General features: G+C 37.1%; 1 protein-coding gene across 1 annotated transcript; it reads left to right on the top strand.

The window, feature by feature from the left end:
- The first annotated feature begins 1671 nt into the window (after positions 1–1671).
- On the top strand, positions 1672–3116 carry LOC118833470 (aurora kinase A-like). The gene is given in 2 exon segments (XM_036740824.1): positions 1672–1852; positions 1855–3116. Coding segments are annotated over 2 exon segments (1209 nt in total). The 3' UTR covers positions 2883–3116.
- Positions 3117–10651: the final 7535 nt, after the last annotated feature.

Genomic DNA, 10651 nt, shown 5'->3' with positions numbered 1-10651 from the left:
AAATGAAATATTTTAAAAACAGGTAAAGAAAAAGAAGTATTCAGCAAGTCAGATTTTCCTTTTAGGGATACTAATTTGTCAGCTATTTGGAGGATAGATTGGAGAAGGGAAAGACTGCATTCAGGAAGGATTATTAAGAGTCAATTTCAATGGCCCAGGTGAAAGATGATGATTTCCTGTATTAGGCTTGTTGAAGCATCATCAGAGAGAAGAAGACAGATGGTAAGTACATTAAGGCTATGAAGTTGGCAAGAATTGAAAGGGAAAATTGATAATTGAGGCTGACATAAAGATTGTAAATCTGAGCAATGAGAAGAATGAGGATGCCCTCAAGAGAAATAGAGAAATTAGTAGGAGGCATGGTCTTACGGAGAAAGAAAATGTGTTCCATTTAGGACATGCTATGTACAAGAGAGGGAGAGGGAGAGGAAGAGGGAGAGGGAGAGGGGGAGAGAGAGAGAGAGAGAGAGAGAGAGAGAGAGAGAGAGCGAGAGAGAGAGAGAGCGCGAGAGACAGAGAAACAAAGGTATAGAGAGAGTAAGGGCAAGTTTATGGAAGATATATTGGAACATTGGTAGGCAATAAGAAAGGACCCAGTTGGATAGGTTGGGCATTAAGGGCAGATGGAGTGGATTAGGTAGATTCAGGGGCCAAAATTCTAGAACAGATGGGATGGGAATGGATCAAAGTCTTACGCTGATATTTTTAATAAGGGCGTTCTTTGAGACTTGAGCAAAGTGGAAAGACATTGGAAATGGTCCTGAGGGAATTTGAAGAATGTAATTGTGGGGGAGGAAGAGCTCATGATAATGGCTTCATTTTGTTTTTTCTTTTCAATGATAGGTAATCTTCTATGAGGGAGAAGAAATAGTTTGGGTAGCTTTTAAGGTAAGTATTTGAATCATTTTCTGTGGACTGTGTAGTGAAAAATAGGTCAGAGATGAAAAGAAATATAGGAACACAGAAATGAGGGTACAGTTGTAATTGGATAGCATAAATTTGTAATGGGCCCATTCAGTGTGGTTTTATGAGTTTCTCCAGTGATACTGAGCAACTCTTTAGCAAGAGGAGAGAAGCTGGTTAGTAGGAACAATGTAGGGTTGAAGAGAGAGAAGATTAAGAGAGATAGTGATGAGAGGAAACAGAACAATAGACCAAGTGATTCAAGGGCTTAGAATAGTGAAAATTTCAACTTATTATGTAAAAGGTTGAGATTCTGAAGGGAGAAATGTGAGACCAAATAGGTTTTATGATATAAAAACAGGGATTGTTAGAGTGGCTAAGGATGCAGTGGGGTCAGAGAATGCACATAGGTCAAGTAAGGCTTAGAGAGAACTTGATGGAAGGAGGTTATGGTCATAAAGGAGAATTTTAGAGTTATATACTGTGGAGATGGAATACATGGGAGATAATAACCTTACCAAGGATATGATTATCCTTATTATGAGTGGGGTGAAATGGTGTTGTAGATAATTAGTGGCTGAAGAGGATTAAAAAAAACTCTGCTGGGAAACAAGTGTATTTAAGGATGCATCGACATGAAAGTCTATCTCCTCTAGAATAAGGTCAGAGTTGATTTCTTCTTCCTGGGAACCTTCTGAGTGGATCTGACTTGAGGCCGGAGGGAGGTTTGTGGCCTCCAGGAGTTTAATCTTTCTGGGGAAAAGCAACATGGACAAATCTAAAGAAAACAGTGTTTCAGGACCTAGCAGCAAGACAACCATTCCACTTGGGGAAGGTCCAAAACGTGTGCCTGTGACTCAGCTGATTTCTTCTCAGAATCAGTTACCTGCAAGTAGTGGACAAGCTCAGCGAGTCTTATGTTCTTCAAATACTCTTCTAGTTTCTTCCCAAACAATGTCTCTAGTCATAAAGCAATTCAGACTCAACAGCCACAGAAGTCACAACCAGCACCTGTAATTCATCCTGCCTCAAGACCACCACATAGTACTTTAAACACTGAGCAATCTCAGACACCAGTGTCTGCAAGCACTCCTGGAAAGGGAGAGCCACCAAGGCAGATAAACGAGGAAACCAAAAAAAGGCAGTGGGCATTGGATGACTTTGAAATTTGTCGCCCTTTGGGAAAAGGAAAGTTTGGAAATGTTTACTTGGCACGAGAGAAGCAAAGCAAGTTTATCCTGGCACTTAAAGTGCTTTTTAAGGCCCAACTGGAGAAAGCAGGAGTTGAACATCAGTTGAGGCGAGAAGTAGAAATACAGTCTCATCTTAGACATCCTAATATTCTGAGATTATATGGTTATTTTCATGATGCCACAAGAGTTTACCTAATTCTAGAATATGCACCTCGTGGAGAAGTCTATAGAGAGCTTCAAAAGCTTTCAAAGTTTGATGAACAAAGCACAGCTACTTATGTCACAGAGCTGGCAGATGCTTTATCATATTGCCACTCAAAAAAGGTGATTCATCGAGATATTAAGCCAGAGAATTTACTACTTGGATCAGACGGAGAGCTGAAGATTGCAGATTTTGGTTGGTCAGTTCATGCTCCATCATCTAGGAGGACAACTCTTTGTGGCACACTTGACTATCTACCTCCTGAGATGATTGAAGGCAGGATGCATGATGAAAAGGTAGATCTTCGGAGTCTTGGAGTTCTGTGCTATGAATTTCTAGTTGGAAAACCTCCCTTTGAAGCAGAAACATATCAAGAAACCTACAGAAGCATTTCAAAGGTTGAATATAAATTCCCTGACTTTGTAACAGAAGGGGCTAGAGATCTCATTTCAAGACTTCTGAAGCATAATCCTTACCAAAGGCTGACACTAAAGGAACTCCTTGAACATCCTTGGATCATAGCGAATTCTTCAAAATCACCAAGCAGCCAAAAAAGCAAAGAATCAAACAGTGCAAAATCTTAAGATTCTTGCCTTTTAGGAAATTTGAGCCAAGGTTACTGCGTTACCATACAAGAAATGCTACTGAAGTGGGATGTAGTTTTGGGAAATTGCCTTCGGTCTGGGCTGTTGAAGGGGGAAAAAATTAACTTGAATGGTCAATACCTTAACTTGCACTAGTTGTAATCTTCAGTTCTGTGAGTTAAGTGAGAAAACTCAACTACACTTAAATATCATTCTGAAGTAAGACAGTTGAAGGAATAAAAGCAAACACGAAGTTGCTTATTGGCTCAGTCCTCTGAGGCAGGTTGACACAGGAGCTTCCAAAGAACCAATGTTAAGGTGCCCCAGACATAATGTTGAAATTGCTGAGAAAGTTGGACTACAGTTGTCCTCATCTTGGTGTCTTTTTAAGGACAGTGCAATAACTTTCCAATAACCCTTAAGTGTTGTCTTTTTTTTTTTAATTTATTGGGCAGATGAGGCTTTTGTCATGTGGTCTGAATCTGAACAAAACTGGTAAATCCCTATGAACACTGATTTCCTTTTCTATACTGTTTGAATGTTGACTGTCCTATGAATTTATTAAATAAAGACTTGCTTAAAAGTAAAAAAAAAAGAATAAGGTCAGAGTTTGGGGGGAGAGAAAAACCGTAAGTCTAGTCTTGAGTTTTTTGAGAAAGGCAACAAATACATAACAACTACCAGGATCTGTGTTCAAAATATCTGGATGGAATTAGCCTCAAGGTAAGAGTTCAGTAAGTGAAAAGTGGTAGGCAAAAGGCATAAAAAAGAGCAATAAGAAGTACGAAATATGCCTATTCTTTCTTCTGGTTCCGTTCATCAGAATATGAGAGGTGGACATGAGAGAAACTATGACCAGTCCTGGAAAGGCTGGTCAAATATGCAATATCTACAAGGGAGCATCAGGTTTTTGTAATTGAAAGAAGATAGAAGGAACATGAGAAAAAGAGGTATAATAAGGACAGGTTTTTAAACAGATTAGGTGTGATTATCTTCACCACAGTTTTTCTTCTTATATTCACTATGCAAGAACTGCAAGGTGAGATTACCAAGTGTTGCATGAAATGATTTTTATTAGTGTTTTTGGAAGCATGAGAAAACCTCCATTAATAATTCTTCTCTAAGAGGATCCATGAAATATCCTTCCACTTAATTATAATTTCCTTTTTTTATCTTTTGGTATCATGTGTCACAAGAAAATCATTGATATGGTTTAATTCTTCTAAGACTATGTTAATTAGCCAATTGTTTGACAAAGATCTCATATTTAGAGTACTAAAAGTTAATTTTATATTTATAGATGTCAAAAACTGTAATTATTAGTAGTAATCTTTGACTCTTCACCATCCTGCCACAATAAGTGGAAAAGAAGAAAGCCTGGGAAGGACTGAGGAACATTTTATTCTCAACTTGTTTTATACCTATATTCTCATGACCAAAGGACATTATTTTGTGGCAGTTTACAGTTAAAAAGCTTTTCAGAGGTAATGTACAGTGGCGTGGTCCTCAGAAAACAGGCTCAGTTTTACCCCAGAACCATATACAAAGTTTTCCAAAATGGTCAACCCTGTGTGGCTAAATGCTCAGCTGAAATAGAATTTGAGACCTTATAGTCACCTCTATACCACAATGATATATCCAACAAGGACTTTGTGAAGGAATCCTAATCCTGAGTCTTAAAAAAGTATTTTCCTCTTTGTTGTCTCATTTAAATGAATTCATTTTTTATCTTAATCATGCTGAGTTCTAATTTCACATAAATACTCTTTCAGAAAGGATCAATCTTTCCTTAGTGTGATATTTTGCTTTACTTATGAGCATTATGCTTCATCTTAGGTCCTCTAAAACTATGGCTTGTCATTACAATGATCGGAATTCTAAAGTCTTATATGTTATTTTACTTATAATGTTATTTTCATTTTATACATGCCGGTATATAGCCAACATACCCTACAAGTTTCCAGTTCTTCATTAGTATGAATGAGAGTGGAAACAAACATTTATTAAGCACCTACTGTGCTCTAGGAACTGTGCTAAGCATTTTACAAAGATTATCTCATTTATTCTTCATATTACAAATATTATCCCATTTGTTACTCATATTATAAATATTATATATAATACTTATATATTATATATAATTATATCATATATAATGTATTATATAAAAATATTATAGATTTTATCACATTTATTACTCATATTATAAATATTATCCCACTTATTCCTTTCCCTATGAGGAAGGTGCTATTATTATTCCCAGTTTACACTTGAGGAAACAGATTAAATGACTTGTTCAGAGTCCCATATTAATTAATATATTAGGGCACATTTGAATTCAGAACTTCCTGATCACAAGCTTACCATTCTGTGAACTGTATAGCCTAGCTATGAAACGAGCAGATATAAATTGTCATTGCTTTATACATTGAAAGTTTTTCCTGTTTAAAAAAGTGTTAGACTTGACCAGGTTATGCCTGGTTCTATAGGACAAAACTAGGAATAATAGGTTGTAGGAAGGCAAATTTAGGGTTGGTATTGCTGGGGCAAAGGGTATGTACATTTTTACAGCCTTTTGGACATAGTTCCAAGTTGCTCTCCAGAATGGTTGGATCAGTTCACAACTCCACCAAAAATGCATAAGTGTTCCAATTTTCCCACATCTTCCCCAGCATTTATAATTTTCCTGTTTTGTCATGTTAGCCAATTGGACAGGTGTGATGTGATACCTCAAAGTTGTTTTAATTTTGATTTCTCTAATCAATAGTCATAAATAGCATTTTTTTCATATGACTATAGTTTGATATCTGGTATGGCTAGGTTACCTTCCCTAGCATTTCTTTTCATTGTTTCCCTTGATATTGTGGACCTTTTGTTCTTCCAGGTCAATTTTGTTATTAATTTTTCTAGCTCTATAAAGTAATTTTTGGTAGTTTGATTGGTATGGCACTAAATAAGTAAAATAATTTAGGTAAAATTGTCATTTTTATTATATTAGCTTGACTTAACCATGAGCAACTGATATTTTTCCAATTATTTAGATCTGAATTTCTTTGTGTGAAAAATGTTTTGTAATTGTCTTCATATAGTTCCTGGGTTTGTTTTGGCAGGTAGACTGCCAAATATTTTATAATGTTTACAGTAACCTTAAATGGAATTTCTCTTTCTGTCTCTTGCTGTTGGGCTTTGTTAGTAATATATATGAATGCCAAGGATTTATATAGGTTTATTTTATATCCTTCAACTTTGCTACTTATTATTTCAAGTAGTTTTTTACTTGATTCTCTAAGTAAATCATCATGTTATCTGCAAAGGGTGATAACTTAGTTTCTTCTTTGCCTATTCTAATTCCTTCAATTTTTTTTTCTTCTCTTATTGCTAATGCTAACGTTTCTAGTACCAAATTGAATAACAGGGGTGATAATGGACACCTTGTTTTACCCCTCATCTTATTGGAAATGCATCTAGCTTATTCCCATTACATATAATACTTACTGATGGTTTTAGGTAGATGTTATTTATAATTTTGAGGAAGGTTCCATATATTCCTATGCTTTCTAGTTTTTTTTCAATAGGAATGATCATACGGATCATATGGAATAGCAGAAATCATATAGTTTCTGCTAGCTTTGTTGTTAATATGATCAATTATGCTGATTGTTTTCTTAATATTGAACCAGCCTTGCATTCCTGGAATAAATCCTACCTTGTCATAGTGTATTATTCTCATGATAAGTTGCTGTGATCTTTTTGCTAATATTTTATCTAAAATTTTTAAATCTATATTCATTAGAGAGATTGGTCTATAATTTTCTTTTCTATTTTGACTTTTCTTGGTTTAGGTATCAGTATGATATCTGTGTCATAAAAACAATTTGGTAGGACTCCTTCATCATCTATTTTCCCAAATAGTCTATATAGTATTAGAAGTAATTGTTCTTTAAATGTTTGATAGAATTCACTTGTAAATCCATCTGGCCCTGGAGATTTCCTGGGCAATTTTTTGATGTCTTATTATCTTTTGGGGGTGAAGGGGGTTATTAAGTATTTTATTTCCTCTTCTGTTAATCTGATTAATTTACATTTTTGCAAATATTCATCTATTTCACTGATTGTCAAATTTATGGGCATACAATTGGGCAAAATGGTTCCTAATTATTGTTTTAATTTTCTCTTCTTAAATTGTGAATTTGCGCTTTCATTTTTAATACTGGCAATTTGATTTTCTTCTTTCTTTTTTAATCAAATTAACCAAAGGTTTATATATTTTATTCTTTCCTTCATAAAACCGCTCTTAGTTTTATTTATTAGTTCAATAGTTTTCTTAATTTCAATTTTATTAAACTCTCTTTTGTTTTAGAGAATTTCTAATTTAGTATTTATTAAGGGCTTTTTAATTTGTTCTTTTTCTAGTTGTTTTTAGTTGCGTGCCAAATTCATTGACCTCCTCTTTCTCTATTTTATTCATGTAAGCATTTATAGATATAAAACTTCCCCTAAGAACTGCTTTTGTTGCATCCCATAACTTTTGGTATGTTGTCTCATTATTATCATTTACTGGTATGAAGTTATTGATTGTTTCTGTGATTTGTTGTTTGACCCACTCATTGTTTAGGATTAGATTATTTAGTTTCCAATTAGTTTTTACTCTATATTTCCAAGGCCTTGTATTACATATAATTTTTTGCATCATGAACTGAAAAGGATGCTTTGACTACTTCTGCCTTTCTGCATTGAATTATGAGTTTTTTTACGCTGTAGTACATGGTAAATTTTTTTGTGTAGGTGCCATATACCACCGAGAAAAAGGTGTATTACTTTCCATCCCCATTCAATTTTCTCTAGATGTCAACCACATCTAACTTTTATAAAATTCTGTTCACCACAGATCTGAGGGGGCAGAGCCAAGATGGCAGCTGGTAAGCAGGGAATAGTCTGAGCTCCATATGGAGACCCTCCAAAAACTTATAAAAAATGGCTCTGAACCAATTCTAGAATGGCAGAACCCACAAAACAGCAGAGGGAAGCAGGGCTCCAGCCCAGGACAGCCTGGATGGTCTCTGGGTGAGATCTATCCCACACGGAGCTCAGAGCTGGGAGCTGGGAGCTGGGAACGGAGTGGAGCAGAGCCCAGCCTGAGCGGCATGGACCATCCAGACCAGAAGCTGGGCGGAGGGGGCCCTAGCGCCCTGAATATGTGAGGTGCGGCAGTTACGAGTCTTCTCAACCCACAAGCACCAAAGACTGCAGAGAAGGTTAGTGGGAAAAGCTGCGGGAGTGGAAGCAGTTCAGTTCGCAGTTCCGCTTCCAGCCCCGGGGGCAGTGGAGGTGGGGCAGCTACACCTGTTGTTACTTCTGGCTCCAGGCCTACCTGGTGGGAGGAATTAAGTGGCAGATCAGAGCAGGGGTGCATAGCCTGCCGAAGATCTAAGCCCAGTTCAGGTTGGGGGTCCTTGGGGAAGGAGCAGTGCTGGTGCGGCAGAGCTGGCACCTCCCCCCCAAACGTGGAACATAGAACTCGTTAGTCTACAAGCAGTCATACCCCACTGAAAAACTCAAGGGTCAAGTGAGTTGGCTGGGAATATGGCCAGGCAGTGAAAACGCACCGAGATTCAGTCTCAGACTTTGCATTGTTTCTTTGCTGACAAAGAAGACCAAAACATACAGACAGAAGAAATTACTAAAGTCAAAGAGCCTACAACAGAAACCTCCAAGAAAAACATGAACTGGTCCCAGGCCATGGAAGAGCTTAAAAAAGAGTTGGAAAAGCAAGTTAGAGAAGTAGAGGAAAAATTGGGAAGAGAAATGAGAAGCTTGAGAGAAAACCATGAAAAACAAGTCAATGACTTGCTAAAGGAGACCCAAAAAAATACTGAAAAATACACTGAAGAAAACAGCACCTTAAAAAACAGACTAACTCAAATGGCAAAAGACCTCCAAAAAGCCAATGAGGAGAAGAATGCCTTGAAAAGCAGAATTAGCCAAATGGAAAAGGAGGTCCAAAAGACCACTGAAGAAAATACTACTTTAAAAATGAGATTGGAGCAAGTGGAAGCTAGTGACTTTATGAGAAATCAGGATATTATAAAACAGAACCAAAGGAATGAAAAAATGGAAGACAATGTGAAATATCTCCTTGGAAAAACCACTGACCTGGAAAATAGATCCAGGAGAGATAATTTAAAAGTTATTGGACTACCTGAAAGCCATGATCAAAAAAAGAGCCTAGATATCATCTTTCAAGAAATTATGAAGGAGAACTGCCCTGATATTCTAGAGCCACGGGGCAAAATAGAAATTGAAAGAATCCATCAATCGCCTCCTCAAATAGATCCAAAAAAGAAATCTCCTAGGAATATTGTCGCCAAATTCCAGAGCTCCCAGATCAAGGAGAAAATACTGCAAGCAGCCAGAAAGAAACAATTTGAGTATTGTGGAAACCCAATCAGAATAACCCAAGATCTGGCAGCTTCTACATTAAGAGATGGAAGGGCTTGGAATACAATATTCCGGAGGTCAATGGAGCTAGGATTAAAACCTAGAATCACCTACCCAGCAAAACTGAGTATCATGCTCCAAGGCAAAATATGGATTTTCAATAAAATAGAGGACTTTCAAGCTTTCTCAGTGAAAAGACCAGAACTGAATAGAAAATTTGACTTTCAAACACAAGAATCGAGAGAAGCATGAAAAGGTAATCAAGAAATGGAAATTGCAAGGGACTTACTAAAGTTGAACTGTTTTGTTTACATTCCTACATGGAAAGATGATGTGTATGATTCATGAGACCTCAGTATTAGGGTAGTTGAAGGGAATATGCATGTATATGTGTTTATGTATATATATAAGTGAATGTGTATGTATGTATGTATCTATGTGTATATGTATGCATGTGTATGTATGTATATATATGTGTGTGTGTGTGTGTTTTTATGTATATATATACATATATATATGTAAAAGAGAGAGAGCAGACACAGGGTGAGTTGAAGATGAAGGGAAGATATCTAAAAGAAATAAAATGAAATTAAGGGACTAGAGAGCAACATACTGAGAGAGCGAGATAGGGAGAGATAGAATAGGGTGGATTATCTCGCATAAAGGTGGCAAGAGGAAGCAGTTCTGTGGGAGGAGGGGAGAGGGTAGGTGAGGGGGGAATGAGTGAACCTTGCTCTCATCAGATTTGGTCTGAGGAGGGAATGCCATACATACACAGTTGGGTATCTTACCCCACAGGAAAGAAGAGGGAGGAAGATAAAAAAAAAAAATAAAAGGTGGGGGATGATGGAGGGGAGGGCAGATGGGGGTGGAGGTAATCAAAACAAACACTTGGGAAAGGGGACAGGGTCAAGGGAGAAAATTCAATAAAGCGGGATGGGTTGGGAAGGAGCAAAATGTAGTTAGCCTTTCACAACATGAGTATTGTGGAAGGGTTTTACATAATGATACATGCGTGGCCTAGGTTGAAGTGCTCAACTTCTAAGGGAGGGTGGGTGGGAAGGGAAGAAGGGAGAGAATTTGGAACTCAAAGTTTTAAAAACAGATGTTCAAAAACAAAAAAAAAAGTTTTTGCTTGCAACTAAAAAATAAGATACACAGGCAATGGGGCATAGAAATTTATCTTGCCCTACAAAAAAGGAAGGGAAAAGGGGATGAGAGGGGAAGGGGGTGATAGAGGGGAGGGCTGACTGGGGAACAGGGCAACCAGAATATATGCCATCTTGGAGTGGGGGGGAGGGTAGAAATAGGGAGAAAATTTGCAATTCAAA

Source organism: Trichosurus vulpecula, chromosome 1, assembly GCF_011100635.1.
Source record: "Trichosurus vulpecula isolate mTriVul1 chromosome 1, mTriVul1.pri, whole genome shotgun sequence".
NCBI lineage: Eukaryota > Metazoa > Chordata > Mammalia > Diprotodontia > Phalangeridae > Trichosurus > Trichosurus vulpecula.
Note: the sequence above shows the minus strand (reverse complement) of the source record. Positions and strands in the feature narration are given on the sequence as shown.